Below are 21,129 nucleotides of genomic sequence, written 5' to 3'. Positions count from 1 at the left end.
ACACTGGCCGATATCGTCTGCACTGAGTAGCCAGCGAAATATGGCTTAATGGCCTTGTGTTGCTTCATCAGTTTCTTTATTACTGACGTGTAACACAAGGCTAAAAGTAAAATGAAAGTTATCACAAATGTATACGTGAGTACGGACAAAACCCCGAGTGATCGCTCTTCGCCCGTGTGACATTGCAGGGGTAACACAACTATATTGTCAGACACTGTTTGAAAGATGATGAATACGGCGCCAAGAATCCAATGTGCAGTCAGACATAGTTTAAAAATATATTTACGGATGGTCAAGGTAGGCTTGTGAAATTTTGCTGCTCGCAAGATACTAATATTCGTCAAAATAACAATATTCATAAATGGCCCAATGGCCAAAATGCGCCCTAGAAAGCAAACGATAGAAGGTGTCGATTCATCCCATAACCAAACAATCAAAATGGCTCCCAGGCACCCAACGGTGGACATGAACAGATCGACTATTGCTAAGTTAATGTGGAATGAATTCCACCATGTTCTCAGAGACGGAGTACTTCTTGTGATGATAATAACGCAAATGTTACCGAACGTACCAAGCATTGAAAAGATGACGGTCAACAGAGTCACGGTGATGTTTGCCCATCTTGTATCATCAAAAAATCCTGGCATATTCCACAGGCTAGTTTCGTTTTTTGTTGCCATCTTATCGCTGGACGAATTCATGGACATCATTGCGCATAGAAAAAGTGGCATTTGCTCTGCGCATATGTATTTATATATTTATTTATACGTGATGTAAAGACCTTAGGAGGAGTCAATCTCACCTTTTCGATTTTTCCCTTCACTATTGGCTGAATTCTCAATCGTTTTTGTCGTGTCCATATTTCAGTATAACGTTAATGGTCTCCCCGCCCACTATACACACGTCGGGCCTGCCGGGGCCTTGCAATTTAACAGATCGCAGCCACGAACCATGAAATGACCTTTGCAAATTATCCAACCCTTTTTTTATTTCCAAAACTGGAAGAGGGTTATTCGGCATTGCTTTCAAGTGGGTCGACCATATTTCATCCATGGACCCATTGGGCCGCATTCAGAACATATAATCCGCGGACTAACTGATCCGCGGAAGAAATATGGCCGTTACCAACTGAAAGCAAAGCCGCCTATTTTCCTTATGGTCTCACCGCCTCAACACGTGCCAACCCTTCTTTAATTACTGTTATATAGTATTTCTCATAATAAAACATTTCTTTTTTTCCGTCTTCACTAGATATTTATTAGTTAATTGGTTATATTTTTAGATTCTTTTAAGATGAGCGTACAGGTCTTAAAGCAATTCTTTAGATGTAAATATTATATATTTTTCATGAACGAATAAATATGTTTAACCCCCCTCCATTCCCAACTTAGCATATTTAACTGCCGAGTCCCCATAATATAGTACAAAATATTTTTGTTTCTTATTGCTCGAATCGTTTCATAAAGGTCACTAGGTTCAAATAACGTTATAAATGTCAGAAGTCTACCAAAACCTTCAAATGATCGAAATTCAAGAAGTTAAAACATGTCAAGTTATCCAAAATTTAAAGTAAAAAGGACATTTAAATTATGCAACACGCTAATATTTGCCATTGTATAAAAGAAAACGCTAATATTTGCTACTGAGTCACCAAAATCAGGAAACGCCCAACGCATCCACACAAACATTTCAATGATTTATTTTTTAACAAATCGCTGAACCTTTGCGTTATTTTAGTATAATTAACCCATGCACCAATTAATTTAAACACAAAAAAATGTTTTCACAGTATGATGAATTAGTTTAATATTACAAATTCATTATTTTCTTCTGAATGCATAAATCATTTGTGCGGTTAAGACAGAAATTTAATAAATATACTCTAAATGAAGTTTTATGAACGGTAACCTAAATATTAAGAGAAAACATGATAGTAAATAATAAGTTAACTTGGTGCGTATTCTAACATCATTTGTATTTAAAACAGGAAACTAATCGTTTATCTCCACATAGACAAGATATACAAAAACAGTTTTCAAAAACCGAAAAACTGATAATGAATAAATACTCAATAAATCTTCTCTTGAAACACTAAAAATCTAATCACAGATAATAATGATTTTGAATGCACGGTTCCATACGGGTCTCTCATAATCCATTTCCGTAACAAGTAGGTTTGATACGAAAACACCCGAGAATGGCCGAGTCGGAATGCTCTTGGTTTTAACTTAATAACCACGGACAGAGGATGGAAAATAGCTTCGTGTATAACACCTACATACATATCCACTTAAACTGACTGAATAGAGATCACTTTTCAAAATTTCTACAAAACCTGTGGTTGTTTCGAAGTTCTTGCGCTTTTCGTTCACTTTTTATTGGACCCTGCTGCAGTAAAAAAATGTGTTTGAAATATTTGTGCCCTAAATCTGTATATAAGAAACACAAACTGGCTAACGAAAAAAAAAAAACTGTCAGATGCTGTAAAACGCATGGGAAATAAAGTCTAAAATACTAATGCTAATATTGAAATTTCACTCCTGTGTCAGAAAAATCTAAGTATCATAATATCTTAGTATAGTATATGAACATATAACAAATATCTCCCCCTTTTATTTACTCCATACTTATTAACATTCTACTTAGTAATTTCTTTTTGGAAATCATGCACATTATCTGCACATTTTGCATAAAAGACAATCAATAAAAGCACCTAGGGAAAATATACTAAAATTTTAGAAACTGAGGCTTTTTTTTTAGATTTCCCCCTCACTTTATCACCTCATGTTATCTAGTTCTTTTCCCATGTTTTCCAGTCAAATATAATTCACTTTTTCCCTCCATGGGCAGGAGAGTCAACTGGAGTTCCTGGAATATAAAAGGGGTCCAAACTGTCATCCTCAGGATTATCTGAAAACTGATGCTTTCCTCTGAGATGGTGGGGTGTGGCAGGGTGTGGCTCCCTCCCAGTTCTTTGAAACATTCTAACTCTGACCTCAGGGGTCGCTGTCATGGTGATTTTTGCTGCCCTGTCCAAATACTGTTTCCGTAACTCATCCCTATCTAGATGTCTCATTTCTATGGACTCCCTAGGACTTGGAGTGGGCGTATCAGAATCTCTGCTTGAACCTGTCCCACTCCTACTGTGGCAACCTTGGCCTTGATGAACTTGACCCCCTGATAACCTTGACCTAGTTCTTGTGGGTGATTTAGCTGGGGAGTAATCTCTAACTGGTTTGGGTTGGAATGATTGCAAACTGTCTCTACGTCCACCTATATATTGTTTTCCTGGTGACCTCTGTCCAGTCAGGTCATCCTCAAAGTGGACAGCTGAGTCAACAATGGCCGCCTTTCCTGGGACAGAAGGTGGTCGGTGATTGGATTTGGATGCTGAGCGCAGCGACTTGCGTGTCTGTATAGATGGCAAATGTGTCTGTTCATTTTCCTTATGCTCATGTTCAGCAATATAATGACCCACACTATGAGGGGTGGGACTCAATGAATTGACGCGCGTTGTTGTTTCTATTGAAACTGTAACTGGAGGGGACAAAGACCTCAATACTTCAGGGCTCTTACACTGTGACTTTCGTCGCCCTAATGACACAATTGTACTTGGACCTTGATGTACACCAGCGATGTTGGAGAAACTGGTCTCCGCTTCCACAAGAGGTGACTGGACTCGCCTGGCCACCCTGTCTATCTTTGTCCGTCTTTTCCCTTTTTCTAGCTGTGATAAAACATCCCGTCTCTGCTGAGTCATTCTCCCTACAAGCCCCCCTTTCTGACTATTCAAAGAGCTGTCCAATTCACTCATCTCTGAATCATCTGTGGTGGTAAGTTCCGGGGTGCTCAAACTTTTGCGACGTTCTAGTTTTTTCATGGCACCAGGCATTTTGACATAAGTGGAGCTAGGATGTTCATATTTGAGTACTCTGACCTGCTCTGGTTCATCAGCAGAGGAGATCTCACCCGGCATTGGGATGCTCAAATTTAACATGCTTTTACTCTGTCCTGCATGGCGTTCTTTGGCACTGTGAACTCTGACCGCAGCAAGGTATTCATCATCACCATCATCAGCAGCAGCTCCTTCTCTGTCAGGTTGGACAGTAATTTCCACAGAAGGCGTCTTGTGGACAGGCTCCTCGCTTTTAATCTGTCGCAGATTTGTGTCACTGGATGCACGCTCTGCGTGAGGCACAAAAAGACTTGCCATTGATGGATGCCTAAGATTAGGATCGCTACTGAAATTCCTATAGGCATGATGTGGTAGATATTCACTGGAGCTATATACTTTCATGCTGTCAGGAATCCCCTTTCCCATGCAAGGGGTCAGGGGGAATTTCTCCCTGATAAGTTTTTTCACTGCACTTCTGAGTGGAATCCGCGTATAAGCGATGATGTAACTCTTCCTGGTGAATTTCTGCGTCACAAACACTTGAATATCTACTGTCCTGTCTTTCACTATTTCCTTGGTAAGGTTTGCATACTCCAATGGTTTTGAAAACTTAAAAGTTGAAGGTGTGAACACGACTTGGGTGATTTGAATTGGTGGATGGTTACCGTCATCCTTCTGAGCTGCTTTCGAATCAAACTTGACCTCTTCTGTCTGACCTTGACCCTTGGCATTACTTTGAACTTTAACCTCTTCAGTTTTCCTTTTGCTCTCTTTATCTTTGTCAGGAATCAGGTAGCTCTTGATGTAGATGGTGCTGATCATGGAATTCTCAGCTAAAACAAAAGAAAAGATTACAGGTTTTTTTCAGTTAAAAAAATCTTACATATAGAGAATGATTTGCACACCTCTACATTTTTTCCTGTTATGCAAACCTTGAGGCTCTAATTTTCCTGGGGATAAGGGCCTTCTGATTTAGATACATGGTTGAAATGAAATTCCAATGGGCATTTGATGTTTTAATATCACATTTTATACTTAAAAGTAGCATTTCAGATGAATGATCATCACATGCCTGAAAAATGATCTATTAAACTGCATTAAAATATAGAAATTATTAGTATATTTGTCAACTCACGAGGTGGCAGTAAGATATTGCTAATCTGCCAGACGCGGATCTTCAGGTTGGCTTTATGGGAGTTATACTCAAATGACAGCTGCAAGTATGCAGAATCTGAAACATAAAGATGACTCGAATTATGAGTGTGCGGAAAAAAGGAGTCTTACGTCATACATGTACATTGTGCCATTTGTGAAGTTGGAATAATAAGATAATATAATCCAACCATAAAAATCTGGATTGATTCAAGCCTGGTGATTAAGTGTGAAATAAGAATAATGCACAACTGAAAGGCACATGAACAAAATTATTTTTCATGTCATTTGATCAAAATTCTTGTAGTTTATTCACTGCTGTGTGATTTTCTTTTAAATTTACATAAATCTATACCTTGAGTCTTGTTAATGGAATTAACATAAGTTTTTTTTAAATTCTTACTATCTTTCTGTTTTCCATCCCTTTCACTTTCCCAAGCCTTTAATCCAGAAGATTCTTTCTGAGGTTCAATAATACGAGGAATGTTTTGAATGTCAAGGTCATCTTCATTGCCCTTGGGGCCAAGGTTAAGGTCATTCTTTTCCCCAATACTAAGAGATTTCTTTTTCTTTTCTTCCAGTTTTTTTGCTTGTTCTTCAGCTTGATGTTTTGCCTCTTGTCTCGATGTTTTTATCAAATCTTGAACCACTGTAAAAACAAAATATGCAACAAAATTAGGAAATAGTATGTCCTGTTGCATAAATTCATGCCTAAAAACAAACATTTTGCATACAGTAACTTTAATTTAAAAAAGAAAATACATCTGACTTAGGATAATGTTTTCCAAGAACAATGATAAAATATCAATCCTGCATAATAAAAAAATCTTATCTTCAAGCCCTAGTAATAAATGATCGCGTTACTTACTTTGAGTCTGTAACAAATTCTCACATTCTCCCACAGCGACATCTAGTGGGGACTCCCCATCACTGTTGAGGACATCATATCTACCGCCATATTTAATCAGCAGTTTTAGACATTCCATATGGCCCTCTTTTGCTGCATAGTGTACCGCTGTGCAGTTTCTCAGGTGGTCCTTTTTATTTGGGTCTCCTGGTGTTAAAAAATAAATGTACGTTCAGTTATTAAAGGGATAACAACTCTTCAAATGAGATCTATATTTCACACTAAATACATTGTAAACAACTCATAGAAATATAATTTATATTACCACAAACACAGCAGTTATAGCAATTATTCTGAAATCTGTGCTTGTCATTGGACCACGTGACCTCCATAAAGGGCTATACTCTGTAAAAACCTCTTAATTGTCTGGCAAAGCAGAGCAATATGAACAAAATCATGGACAACAAAGTTTTTCCAACTTTACCCAAGTACCAGTACTTGAAATTACCAGGGGGTGTGCCAAACATTTCAGCCACTTAAACTGCGTGCAATTTAGTGTGAATCCCCAAGGAGTTAGATCGATCCAGCTAGTGCCACAGGGTTATGGGAATGGTTCCTTTTTTTACCTTTATGTTTCAGCAACAGCCTTAGAATCTCCAGCTCTCCCTGCTGTGCTGCCTCATGCAGGGCACTCCACTGGTACAACCCAATGTCATTGGGACTAAGACGATCCTTGAGCGCCTCACGCACCTGATCGATATCACAGTAACGCACTGCTTCGTGGAGTCTTGTGTCTTTCGCTGCCATTGCATTATCACTCTGCTGGTGAGGCTATACCGCATCAAGACCAAATTTTGATTTCATCTCATTATTCGTAGTTAGGAATGCATCTGCAATAAAGTTTTAAGATTGTTTCATTTGTTGTATCCAGTTAAAAGGAACTTACAGAAGTTTTAGAACTTTTTTTTCTTGTTGGTTTTGACAATAAGGGGGTCCATATAATAAAATACAGTGATTGGTAGTGAGCAGCAGACTGCTATGGAGTGTTCACTGCATTTTCTTTTGTTTCTTCTTTATGTGACCACATCTTGTATTTGTTTCTGGTTCTGAAAAACAAACAAACAAAAAAAAAATTACATATGTGAAAGCAAAAAATGTAAAAGGAATATATCATGTGCTGCATTCATGTAATTGTACTCATGGGTTCTGCACTGTATTTTGCATAATCTGTCTGTAGCAATGCCGTTTACATTTGTTGCATATATATATATATATACATTTACAGTATGTTCAAATCAAACAGGCAAAAAAAAAAAAATGTAGATAACTTTTTTTAATATATTTATAACAGTTTGCAGGATGTTGCAAAGAGAATAACATTTGCTGCAAATATTTGCTGGAATATTAACATTTTACTGGAAATATACAGAACTTTTACACTTTCAAAAAAGTGACTGGTTGGAAAGAAGCAGATCTTACAAATGGGTTTGTGGCAAGTTCACGAGAAAACCATACTTTCACATTAATTTGTGGCAATTTTGCTGAAAACTCATATGAATAGAAGTTTGCAGTAAAATCTTAAGAAGTGCGTGTCAGCGAGCCAAGTTGTCTCCTTTTACAGGATAATATGCTAGTGATCAGGTTGTTATAACCCAGGGCATCAATGGCTAATTGGACTCTAAACAAGCTGTCAGCTTGTTATCAGCTTGTCATTGAACTAGCTTGATTGTCTGGTAAAACAAAAGGTACCTATGTGGATGGCAAGCTTTGAAGTGATAAGTACTACACATATACATAAGGTGATAAAAAGACATTTGAGAAGGAAATTATTAGAAAGTATTGTAAGGGTAAAAGTTTTGTAAACTTTTGACATGTTTACCAGTTTGTGCGAGGTAATGGATGTCTTGATAGTTGCCTACGCAAAACATGGGTTCTTGAAGTCTTGAAAAACACCAATGATCGTGATGCCATGTGTTGTGCATGTTACCTGAAATACCTCTATGCTGGATGGAGTTTTGATTAGTAATGTGCACGCGATGATAAATCAGTCTACCTGCCTTAGTATGTATTCTATTCAATATCCGCTAAATTTAGTTATTATACAATTTAAAATATTTTAAAAATTCATAAGTCCTTCTTACGGTAGAGATCTCTTTTTATTTTTTGATTTGACAAATTTCAGTCATTAAGGTTGTCACCTTCATGCCCATCCTCTTGGCTAGCTTTGTCTTGGTCTAGGTATTGATTTTTGATGAAAAATAGCATAATTACAACATAGGTAGTCTGCATTCCCTTTTTTTTTTTGTACTGATTAATCCATTCTTAACATAAAAACATAATGAAAAAATCATATCTTACAAATGGGTTTGTGGCAAGTTCACGAGAAAACCATACTTTCACATTAATTTGTGGCAAGTTTGCAAGAAAAAAAAAACATGCAAGTTTGCACCAATATTACAAGGAAGACCATACTTTCTTGGGAATTTCAGCAATTTTGCTGAATACTCATTATTATATGAATAGAAGTTTGCAGTAAAATCTCAAGAAGTGCGTGTCAGCGAGCCAAGTGGTCTCCTTTTACAGGATAATGTGCTAGTGATCAGATTGTTATAACGCAAGGCATCAATGGCTAATTGGACTCTAAACAAGCTGTCAGCTTGTTATCAGCTTGTCATTGAACTAGCTTGACTGTCTGGTAAAACAAAAGGTACCTATGTGACCTATGTGGATGGCAAGCTTAGAAGTGATAAGTACTACATATATACGGCTGTTTCACAATCAGGGTGAACAATTAAATGTGGTTAATGTTACAAGTGTCTGATAAATTAGCAATTTATGATTAGAGATTGCTGATAGACTGATATCAAAGACACTGTTCATAGGAGCAAAATAAAAAAAAAGAATTATAATAATTGGACTACAATTTACAACAAGGCAGCAAAGCTGTCAAATGTACAGACAAAAAGCAGGAAATAACTATGCACAAAATAGGCTACTGTCAATTTTGATGCAAAAGTACATTATGTTAAACTGCAAATTCAACATCAAATTTTAATTATGCTCAACAGGTAATACCAATGTAAGTAAAATGTGTAACAAGCATAAGGCTTCAGGCCCATGGGAGTTCAAGTTCACACTTTGAAAATGTATAACTTCCAGAAAAAGAAGCCAATTAGACTGCTTTTCCAACTCAGGCTGCATGCCGATTTTCGAACTTGACTTGCGTTTTAGTAAGATAATTACTCCTGTGAGTTTCATGACAACAGGCCTATCGGTTTTCCTTGAAATGTGTTTACAGTGTTGCATGTATGCCGAAAAGTGAAAAAAAAAAGCATAACTTCTGCAATAATGGCACGATCATGCTGATTTTCGAACTTGACCTGTGTTTTATGAATATTCATCAGCTTGTAAATATAAAGCCCAAAAGTAAAACTGCCTTCCACTTATCGTGTTTACAATGAAAGTGCACGGCGCCGGCGACGACAGACGCAGGTGATGGCAATATGTACAGACACATCTATATATATTTACTGTACTGTTTGAGAACAGTAGTTGACATGGTTTTTCTTAAATGGTCATCATGGGAGCAGTGTCCAAAATAGGTTTTTTTCAAATTTTGATGCAATATTACATAATGTTTAACAGCAAAATGACCATCAATTTTTAATAAAAAAATATAAGTATCACGGATATTCAGAAAATGTAAATAGCAAAGGTCTTCAGGCCCATGGAACTTCAAAGTCACAACTTGAAAATGCCAAAATGTAAACAAGACAGCACTGTTCTGAAATGTTTTTTTTTTCCCATTTTTTACAATTTTTAACATGAAACAAAATTAACAGTTTACTGCCATTTTTATATGATCAACTAAGAAAATTGATGAGATGGGAAAAATATCAATAAAACAGTGTTAAATGTCCAATTTCTTCCATTCTGAGATTCTGAAGTGACATGGTTTTTCTTAAATGGTCAGCATGGGAGCAGTGCCCAAAATAGGTTTTTTTCAAATTTTGATGCAATATTACATAATGTTTAACAGCATATTGACCATCAATTTTTAATAATAAAATATTAGTATCATGGATATTCAGAAAATGTGACTAGCAAAGGTCTTCAGGCCCATGGAACTTCAAAGTTACAACTTGAAAATGCCAAAATGTAAACAAGACAGCACTGTTCTGAATTTTTTTTTCCATTTTTAACAATTTTTAACATTAAACAAAATTAACAGTTTACTGCCATTTTTATATGATCAACTAAGAAAATTGATGAGATGGGAAAAATATCAATAGAGCAGTGTAGTCTGTACATAAAAATATAGCCAATTATGTGTTCAAAAAGGAAATATGATGTACTAGCTCTTTATGGCAATGATTTATGGTGAATGTGATATTGGTATATAATTCCCACAACATGTCTTCTCTTCTAGCAGGTTCTTCCAAAGAAATGTTCTGAGAAAAAAATTATTTTTACCATTTTGCTGAAACAGGCTTTTGTACACATTTTACTTATTTTTGTTAATGCAATGAAAACCATATTTGATAAGGCCAAATATTACTTTGAAATCACCTACGCGATAATAAGATGAATTTCCCATGTTATGACTTAAACATAATAAAGGATTTGTGCATATGTAACCATTATTAATAATGCTATGGCATTTATAATCATGAGCCCCTTGGTGTGTCCTAATTTTTGTAGTGTCCGTACCCCCCTATCTGTTCTATATAGGAATCACAGCATATTCTGTCTGATTTTATTATTTTATGTATGTCCACACTGACACTTATTTTCAGGAAGAAAATAACACATTGCCCCTTATTATGAAAAGATATGCAAGAATTATGTAGTGTCCGTACCCCTACTGTAGTGTCCGTACCCCCCAAGTTATACATTAACCATTGGATAACTGGCTACTTATCAATGATGATAAAACTTCAAAATATGGTACAAAATATTGTTCTAGATTGTATAAAATGCATTCATGTCCTATGACGTGTAGCAAAAACATTGTATATAAATGTATATTCGATAAAGTGATACTAATTAATAAGAGTCAGGCAAGACATTTTGCAAAAAAAATAATATCATTAAAGATACCGAGTTCTTTGCATTCAAAATGAGCAATATTGCTTCCAATTTCATATTCTATGGATTAATGTATATGATATATTTTGAGGGGGTGCGGACACTACAATATATGCATAATTAACAGAGGTATATTTATCTCAGTGGATAGAGTATCAAACATGGATGACAATGAACAAAAGCCAAATAGGAAAAGAAAAGGGAAACCTGAAATTTTTACTGTCAGTAAAAATAATTTGAAAAAAAAAAAAAAAAAAACGTCAAAGAGCTAGTAGTCATGCTGAAGCACGTAAGGAAGATGTTGAATGGACGTAACATAGCAGAGAAGCAAAAAATGAAGAATCATCCAAGGCTGGTCCAGCAAGAAAGACTAAAGATGAGAGAAAGAAATAAGGGCATACTGACAGAGAGTCAAGGAGAAGCAGAAACCCAACAATCCTGAAAGCAGCAGAGCAAGAGGTGCAAATTAACGAGAGATGAAAAAGAAGAAAAGACTCGAAATACAAGAATCAAGACGGAAACAAAAATCAATCAATCAATCAATAAATAAATAAATAAATAAATAAATAAATAAATAAATAAATAAATAAAAAGACCAAGCAACAGAAAGAAAAAGTTTAAATTAATGTCTGGTGAATAAAAGTAAAACAGAATGACACACAACCAAGCGCCAGCATCCACTGAAAAACGTGCTGTGGTGTTTCTCCAAAAAATATTTTGATTAATACATGTACTTGTATCCTTTTGGTTAAAGTACTGTTGTTATATATTTATTTTGATATTTTAGAATGTTGGCAAAAATAACTGGTAAACAATATGATATTTCAGTTACAAAAGCATCAGTTACTTGAATGTGTATTGTCCGTACCCCCAAATCATAGCCTAAGAGGCGTTCTGTTAATTTGAACGTAAAACAAAAAAAAATTAATATTGTGTTCTGAAAATGTTGGATGTCATAGTTGAGATGTTATTCTTTTTATCTGTTACAAAATTAAACACATGCATCAGAGTTCATTTTTCTCTCAATGTGACCCCTATTTTGTACCCCTAATTGTGAAAGAGCCAATACATAAAGTGATAACAAGACATTTGAGAAGGAAATTACTAGAAAGTATTGTAAGGGTAAAAGTATTGTAAACTTTTGACATGTTTACCAGTTTGTGCGAGGTAATGGATGTCTTGATAGTTGCCTACGCAAAACATGGGTTCTTGAAGTCTTGAAAAATGATCGTGATGCCATGTGTTGTGTATGTTACTAAAATACCTCTATGCTGAATGGAGTTTTGATTAGTAATGTGCACGCGATGATAAATCAGTCTACCTGCCTTAGTATATATTCTTTTCAATATCCGCTAAATTTAGTTATTATACAATTTAAAATATTTTAAAAATTCATAAGTCCTTCTTATGGTAGAGATCTCTTTTTATTTTTCTGATTTGACAAATTTCAGTCATTTAGGTTGTCACCTTCATCCTCTTGGCTAGCTTTGTCTTGGTCTAGGTATTGATTTTTGATGAAAAATAGCATAATTACAACATAGGTAGTCTGCCTTTGTGCATTTTTTTTTTTTTTTTTTGTACTGATTAATCCATTCTAAACATAAAAACATAATGAAAAAAAATCATCTGTTCTTACAGACAACCCAATCCTCACACACCCTACAGTAGTGTCATTTTTTAATTGTTGTTCCTTATTATAAAACATGCATGTTAATTACTGTTACATATAAAATTAATTCATAATTTACAAACCAATAGATAAATATTAAAATCCATGTTAAAAAAAAGAAAAAAATTAATAACCTAATTTACGAAGATTAAGAGTATGGAGGATTTTAGAAAGACAATATTAGTACTAGTACTAAGTGTTTGGTCTTTTGCTATATAATTCTGTTCATAAAATAGTTCCTTTGACCCTCATTTGAAAAAAAAAAAAATAATAATAAATGTCAAGACAAATGGTGGTGAAATTCACCAGCCATGTCCATTTTTTGGACACTATCCAAGAATATGCAAAAGACGCTTAGTGTCTGACTTTAAATCAGTAGAAAAGTTACTAAACATTTTTGGAACATTTTATGGTCTAAGCTTAACTGTGAAAAAGTTATTTCTCGTGTAGACTGGAGGAACATGTCAAGAAAGAGGTTCACCAAAAATCTCAGGGGCATAGGTGATGTTTCCTTAGAGACAATCAAAGTTTTCCAAATGGTTGTTCAAGTAGCAATAGAAGTCATTTCATCTTGCTGGATATGATTAGGATCAGCTGGTCAGAACTAAAGACATCATAGCTAACTGACCCTCAGCACACTGTCAGCTTGTTATCTGTCTGTCAAGAGGGGACATATTGATGGGAAAATTGTGCATCCTCCCCATGGGCGACAAGATCAAGGGAAATGACGCAGTATTGAAAGCTTTCGACTCGTGTTTACCAGTTCCTGCAGGGTCTTGATAGCTGCCTACGCAAAACAAGGGTTCTTGAAGTTTCTCACTAATGATAGCGATGCCAGGTGTTGTCTGTGTTACTGATTCCTCTGTGCTGAATGGAGTTTTGATTAGAAATGTGCACGCAATGATATATCAGTCTACCTCCCTTAGTATGTATTCTACTCAATATTTTCGTAATTTAATTATAATACAACTTACAGTATTAAAAAACTACATCAGTTCTCCTTAGGTAGAAAGCTCTGTTTATTTTTAATTTGACAAATTTCAGTCATGTTAGGCTGTACTTTCATGCCAATCCTGTTGGCTAGTTTGGGCTTAGTCTGGGTATTGATTACTCATGATGAAAAACATAATAACAGCATGTGTATTCTGCCTTCATGCATTTTCTGTTTTGTAAGTACTGATTAATCCATTCTAAACATAAAAACAAAATAAAAATAAATAAATAAATAAATAAATAAATAAATAAATAAATAAATAAAATCATCTGTTCTCACAGACAACCCATTCCTCATAGACCCTAAAGTAGTGTTCTTTTATCATTTTTGCATGTTAATTACTGTTACAAATAAAATTAATTCATAATTTATAAACCTAAAAAAAGAAATCAAAACCCATAGAAAACAAATCAATAATAATAATAATAATAATAATAACCTTATTTACAGAGATTATTAAGTGTATGGAGGATTTTAGAAAAACAATTAATAAGTGTTTGATCTTTTGCCATATAATTCTATTGCATTAAATAGTTCCTTTGGTCTTTATTTGAAAATAAATAAATGGTGAAAACATGGACAAAACATGGTGAAATTCATCATTCATGTCCATTTTTTTTTTTTTTTTTTTTGGACACCATCCAAGAATATGCAAAAGAAGCTCACAGTGTCCGAATTTAAATCAGTAGGAAAGCTACTAAACATTTTTGGAACATTTTATGGTGTAAGCTTAAAGAAACTATTCAAAGTGAGTCTGAGAATATCTTACAAACCATCTCAAGAATGAAACTAAAGGTTTTGGCCACCACATCAGAAAAGATGAGATTACAAAGACCCTTACACAAGATGAACAAGAATGCACCAAAGAAACTTGTTTGACGATGTGCAAGATTGGAGTAGTCTTAAATCTAATTGTGAAAAAGTTATTTCCCATGTGGACTGGAGGAACATGTCAAGAAAGAGGTTCACCAAAAATCTCAGGGTGATGTTTCCTTAGAGACAATCAAAGTCTTCCAAATGGTTGTTCAAGTAGCAATCAAAGTCATTTCATCTTGCTGGATATGATTTGGATCAGCTGGTCAGATCCAAAGACATCATAGCTAATTGACCCTCAGCACACTGTCAGCTTGTTATCTCTCTGTCAAGAAATGACATATTGATGGGAAAATTGTGCATCCTCCCCATGGGCGACAAGTTCGAGAGGGAAATGACGCAATATTGAAAGCTTTTGACCGTGTTTTTACCAGTTCCTGCAGGGTCTTGAGAGTTGCCTACGCAAAACAAGGGTTCTTGAAGTTTCGAAAAACACCAATGATTGTGATACCATGTGTTGTCTATGTATCTGAAGTTACTAGTTGCCTTTGCAAAACAAGGGTTCTTGGAAGTTTTGAAAAACACCAATGATGGTGATCATAAGAAAATAAAGATTAAATGTTTAAGTTTTCGAGATCACTTTTAGAAAGAGTCACTCATGATACAACTAAAAATTAAATATCAAATGATAGTTGTTTGATATCAACTTTGTGTAATGAGCTCAGCATTTTTTTTCTTCAATTTCTCATCCTCGGTCTCTTCATTTCGGGTAGGACTCAGGAGAGCTACTGTATGTCTCATGTTTGTACTGTAATGATCGAGGACTTTTTTTCTTTAATTTGGGGGGGGGGGGCGTTTTATTATTATTATTATTATTATTATTATTATTATTATTATTATTATTATCTAATTCCAAGTTTTTGCTGTTTTGTGCACCCTTAGGCAAGCTCGGCTTTAATTAAGAATTCGTCGATAGCATGCCGCAAGGCGTGTTTATTTTTTTAAATTTTTAACTAATTTTTGAACAAGCAATCGACTAGTTAGACATATTAAGCACAACTCCAAAAGAACTGTAAGTTTGGTCACACAAAACTCTTTGCTTTCACTTCAATTTGCATTTTAAAAAATAAGTAACACGGGAAAAGCTTTAGCTTGCTTAGGTAACCACAAACAACTCACCTGTCCTAAAACGGAAGTAATTATTAAATTGTTTAAATAGAACTCCGCAGTCTTGAAAATACTACAACCTCATTGCCTGATAAACTGAATAATCTTCTTTTAAGGAGATTGGAAAACTATTTAAAAAATAAGCCAATCATGGTCATGCTTACAAGACTCGACCAATGAAAAGCGGCAAAGTTTGTTTGGTTCAAAATGGTGGTCTGCATGCTAAGATGTATCATTTCTTTAGTTAAAATTAGCTTACTTCTAGGTGTACTTGTTTATGGTATACACTTTTGGCTATCCAACAAAGATTATGTGTTTGATGCAGGGAAGATAGCCAAGATATCAGAGAAATATGCAGGTATTTACCGTTGTGTCATTGTTTAACATCGTTTGTTTTCATTGTGTACGAGCCCTATGACCATGCATAGACGATCAGTGAATCGTTTGCTTGTGTCATTCAGCACAGATGCGTAAATTAATGAAATATTTTGCCTTATCCTAGTCTAATGCAATATCACTGACAGGCTGTGAATAGAGAGCTGCTTCCTAAAAAAATCCTACAGAACATGATGCCACTGAATAACAAATTAATCCTTCATTCAAAGAAAATGAATGCCTCTGCACAAGACCTTTTCTCTCCAGTGCTTTAACACGCCTAGTGCAATCACACCAAGTACATAATCTAATAATCTAAATAATATGGTAAAAATTAGTAATAACAGTAATAGTTGTTTAAAAAAAACAGTTACAAAGACTAACATTTGTCTGTTGACATTTTCTAAGACTGTCACAGCTATCTAACCTAACAGATTGTCACTTGGCCCACTATCACGCCAAGCACAATAACAAACAGCTCACTATCTCACCTAACACACTTAATTTTTCAGGCTATGAGGCTGAGGCAGCATTCAGAGATATCCTCAAAGAACTAGAGGATCTGTACCCAGGGCACATACTTCCCAGTAGAGATCATCAATGGATCTTTGTCAATGCAGGAGGCTGGATGGGGAGTATGATGGTGGTTCATGCCTCCCTCACAGAGTATGTTCTCTTCTTTGGTACAGCCATCGATACAGCAGGGCACTCAGGTATCACAGACGTAAAGTTTTTTACACTCTGGGGTAGCGCTAACACTGGCCAATTTAGCCAAATGCTAAAACTTACTTAAATTGGCTAAAGAAAAAGGGCTTGATTTGAGTTGTTTTAGTCAAATTATAACCATTTTGATAACAAATTGACAAAAAAGTGGTGATTTGGTTAAGCGACAAAAATTGCTAGCGCTACCCCAGACACTGGATATCATAGGGCTGATTGTGCCTCTATTCTTTATTTTTATTTAAGTATTAAATTCTTTAGCCATGTATGGTGAGTTTCCATAGACTTTATACCTTGGGCTTTGGTGTATACATAGATGAGGAGTCATATTTTTATATCCTATCTTTTCATTTGTTACATTCTTAAGAGTGGAGAGTAAGAGTCCCAAGGAAATTTATGAGGTGACAAAGATACCATGACACAACTCAATATTTCTGATTGTGCAAGTATTCACAGCAGAAATATACAGCAGCCTTATTCTAAAGAAGAATATCTGTTTGCATTCTGATTTTGTAGTTTTCCTCCCAATTATTACAAATTTCATCTAGTAGCCAGCTGTCTAAATATATGTCCCTTATTTAAACAGGCAGGTACTGGGCCAATATCTCAGATACATTGATCACTGGACAATACTTGCAGTGGAAGGAAGGGGAAATGAAAAGCACTGTTTATGGACCTGGTAAGGAGTTTATAAAATGCAGTTTTTCTTGACTTCAATACAGATTTAATACTTTATGGGCCTGGTAATACATAGGACCTGGTGATAAAACACAGTAGTTCTTGACTCCAATATATACAGAATTAATTCAGAGGCCCATCTGCTATGTTTCTGTTCACTTTTTTATTGATAATGAGAGCCATACACTACCGTTACGTTGCTATATACAGGGGCGGATTCAGGCCGTCTTCTGGGTCTTCCGGAAGACGGTCAGATTTTCAATTTTTCATTGATGGGTATCTAATTTTTTTGTCGGAAGACGGTCAAAAATGGAGGCTGGATCAACAAGGATAATTTGGAAGACTGTCAGAAAAAATCTCTGGATCTGCCCCTGATATACCATCACATTAATAACAAGAGCTTAACAGCACACTTTTGTATGCCATCTTTAAGTTATTGATGATGAGATTCATAAGCTACATTTCAAGCCACCATTTAGACTTGTTGACGTGTATGGTGATGTGTTACCCGCGTTAATAGTCTCTACCTCAAATAGTTGTAAGATGTGATAGACCTTCATTCATAATATATTTGTTTGTTTCTTTGTTTTTTCATTAATTCATTCACTGGTATATATATCAACTCACCCACCCTGTAAATGCACATTCACTCAATCACTCGTTTCTTTTTTTAAATAATTTTCATTCAGATTTTTTATGCACTCTTATTTCTTTGCTTCTTTACTTATTCATCACTGCAATATCAATCTCCTTCTCGCCAAATACATTTCAGGGGACACCATTTATCATGGAATGGGAGAGGTCACATCTCTTAACTTCAAAGCTGACACATGGATGGTAGAGTATGGCCGAGGATTTATACCATCCACACTTCCCTTTGCCCTGGCGGACACTGTGTTTGGAACCACAGACTTTGTTACAGCTTTCTACACCGTGAGGGTGTATGCAAAGGCATTGTGGATGGAAGGGTCTTTGTTTGTCGGGGAGTTCCGTGATTATTTAAAGGGAAATCTGTGATTTAATGGGGTGAAAGCAACATTTTTTTAAAATTGAAATGGGCTCATGTTTTATTATTTTTTCCCCCCCAGTAATTAGGTTTTTTACCAGAACAGGATGTATTAGATGAAGATTGACCAGATATATTTACGTAATTATTGTTAGGCAAGGGATTTGTAATTCTTGAGATTTAATATTGGGAACACTGTGATCATATACACTGTGTAAGATTCTAAAGAATCTTATAGATGTCACGATACTTATTTGTGGAAAACATTAAGAAAATTTTAGTGCAAAACAAGGTGGAGAGCAATAAAGAGGACTAGAGCGTGTGATTGAATTTTGTTTATAAATAACCTTATCCCATCTGTCTTAGGTTTGTGATGGCATATTTTGGGTATTTTTCAAAATTTATTTTTTCTGTCATAATAAGTACAGCAAATAAAATACCACAACCTTGTTTCCTATCCAGGCACTGTAGACTAGGTTTGTGTTTGTTCGTGTGTGCATGAGAGAGAAATAGATTCTTTTCATCATTTTGTGATCTTTTGTTGGAATATGCATAGCAATCTTCCATAGCACTGATATCGGTGTTATTCTGAAAAAAGGTCACTGTTTAACAGAAAAACAATCACAAAACTGATCTTTAAAAAACAAAACATTTTTTTCTTATTTTTGCTTATTATAAATTTTATGTCGTTATTTAAATTTGAACTTTTTCTGCTTTTAATTTTTTTCCATATCTGTTTGTATTTAGTTCAATTCTAACTTAAACTTTAATGATTAACAAAAATCTCTTAGTTTTGTTGATTGTGATTATAAATTTTGCTACAAAACATTTTATCATGTATTTTAAAGTTCAATTGGTTTTCAGAGAAAGGATTATTCTGTAATTTTTACAGCATTATTGTCATTGACAGTTAACATATTATACATATATTTTTACATTCCTATTTGATGTACAATGTCATGTAACATTACTCTCTTCATCCAAAGCACAAATGTTCATGCTTGCTACTTCTGAATGGGAATGAATTTAACCGTATATGGTGCCATAATATTAGATATGATTTTTTTTTTTTTTGTAGTGCACAAGTAAAATGAATTATTGCATAAATTTGTGAGGCATATCTGTTGTTAGTTTTGCTGTTTAATACTCAATTTAATGTAAATATTGTCAAACACCCAGCTATTGTTAAACTTTTTGCACAATATGTGCATACGACTTCCCCTTCAAATTTTTTTTTCCATTACACAGGTTTTTATTAATATTTAAGTGAAGTTAACTCTTATTTGTACTCATATGATCATGTTACCAACCAATTTGATCATGTCCTCAAGAGGAGATTTACACCAACGAAAAATAAAAACCTTATACAAGTGATTTCTTAAAGTATTATTTCTTTGACACAGTCACACTTCCACTTTAATCCCAAGGATAAAATTCAGGAGCAAGTTAAAGTCAATTACCCAGCTGTGCTATCATATTCCGCATAATATCCTGTGATTACATATATTTAATAAATGTGAAAGATAAAATCAAAAAAAGAAAAAGGTAGTGTACACATACTATTGAGTTTAATGCAATTTTAAATCAATTTCTTATCCCAGTTGTTGGAGGATTACTGTTCTGCTTGTAATTCTTTTTTCTGTAGTAGTAGAGATCCGTATTTCATACGAGTTTTTTCCAAGTTTGTGCGAAGCTCTGCAATTTTGCATGCAGTTTCAATGGCTTTTTTAAAATCAGTTTGGCTCTGTCTAAGACTCTGTGGTACAAGCACCCCAAACCATTTCAGAGGATCGTAACATCGAACAGCTGAATTGTTCTCCTTCTTGGATGAGACTTTGTCCTCACTTTTTTTCTTATTATCATTTGCACATTTTTCATTTTCCGTGCTTTCTTTATTTTCCAATTCACACGTCTCATCTTCCTCTTTCTTACTCCTATCATGCTGATCTGACGAACCACTATCTTTCACATTTTCCGATTTCACATTTCTGTGCCTCAAGCCTTTTGATGTTGCATCTCCTTCCCCACCAGATGGAGCAACACCCTCTCCTTTTTCGCCACATTTCACTAAAGAAAACACGTAATCGTTTCCACCACCATCGACAGAGGGCGCCACTGCATCAACTTTGACCACAGCTTGCATGTTTCTGGTGTCATACTGTAGAGAAGACACTGCTTTGTTTCCCATGGTGTAGCGAGCCTTGGACATCTGGAGGTAGCCATCTTTCATTTGTAGGTCAAGATTAGCTTGTTCAGAATACAAAGAGTCCAGAGTGTTAAAGAAGTCCAAGACAAGCTGATCCAGTTGTCTGCATACCTTGTCCAGCTGATCACTGTCTTCCATGCTGGTGGTCCCACAATCTGCAACAGGAAGTTACAATATAAATTATAATGTCAATGTACATGTATTGGCGCAGCTTTCATTTAATTTTTGTGATCCAAATGGATCAAATAATAAAAACAAATATGTATGTGTGGTATTGTCCCATGAAAAGGCAATTTACTTCTCCACTACCTGTTTCAACAAAAAGGTAAAGTGCCACCTACTAAATATGTCTTGCTCTTGTTCGGAAAAAGCCCTGTGGATTGAGCTGTCACTTGACCCAGAACCGGAAGTTTTCTACAAGAAGCACGCAGAAATGGGAACATGCTCTTTAATAGGCCAACTTAGGAATTCTGGCCAATCACCTTTAGCGTTCTACTACGGCACAAAAAATGGCTGCCT

The 21,129-nt window shown here is 35.2% G+C and overlaps 3 protein-coding genes across 4 annotated transcripts; 1 reads left to right on the top strand and 2 right to left on the bottom strand.

Moving 5' to 3' along the window:
- Positions 1-1,683: 1,683 nt before the first annotated feature.
- LOC106155130 (uncharacterized) lies at positions 1,684-15,726 on the bottom strand. 2 transcript variants are annotated; one of them, XM_013529806.2, is made up of 6 exons: positions 15,638-15,726; positions 6,521-7,000; positions 5,916-6,101; positions 5,451-5,696; positions 5,031-5,126; positions 1,684-4,728 (listed from the first exon to the last, which is right to left on the bottom strand). In XM_013529806.2, exons 2-6 carry the CDS (start codon positions 6,699-6,701, stop codon positions 2,828-2,830), a joined length of 2,610 nt encoding a protein of 869 aa, XP_013385260.1. In that variant the 5' UTR covers positions 6,702-7,000; positions 15,638-15,726; the 3' UTR covers positions 1,684-2,827. The 2 variants fall into 2 exon arrangements, with proteins under 2 accessions (XP_013385260.1, XP_086851255.1); XM_086995129.1 differs by having other exon boundaries at positions 6,521-6,784; positions 15,638-15,690.
- A 65-nt stretch (positions 15,727-15,791) lies between these two features.
- On the top strand, positions 15,792-19,778 carry LOC106155324 (sigma non-opioid intracellular receptor 1-like). The gene is made up of 4 exons (XM_013530109.2): positions 15,792-15,983; positions 16,513-16,713; positions 17,307-17,399; positions 18,171-19,778. The coding sequence occupies exons 1-4, from the start codon at positions 15,833-15,835 to the stop codon at positions 18,413-18,415; spliced, it is 690 nt and encodes a 229-aa protein (XP_013385563.1). The 5' UTR covers positions 15,792-15,832; the 3' UTR covers positions 18,416-19,778.
- Positions 19,776-21,100, bottom strand: LOC106155128 (vacuolar ATPase assembly protein VMA22). The gene is made up of 2 exons (XM_013529805.2): positions 20,952-21,100; positions 19,776-20,765 (listed from the first exon to the last, which is right to left on the bottom strand). Exon 2 carries the CDS (start codon positions 20,746-20,748, stop codon positions 20,017-20,019), a length of 732 nt encoding a protein of 243 aa, XP_013385259.2. The 5' UTR covers positions 20,749-20,765; positions 20,952-21,100; the 3' UTR covers positions 19,776-20,016.
- Between the last annotated feature and the right edge of the window lie 29 nt (positions 21,101-21,129).

Source organism: Lingula anatina, chromosome 9 (assembly GCF_051362555.1).
Source record: "Lingula anatina isolate TDL-2025a chromosome 9, LinAna3.0, whole genome shotgun sequence".
NCBI classification, from domain to species: domain Eukaryota; kingdom Metazoa; phylum Brachiopoda; class Lingulata; order Lingulida; family Lingulidae; genus Lingula; species Lingula anatina.
This window is presented reverse-complemented; position numbering and strand designations above follow the sequence as displayed.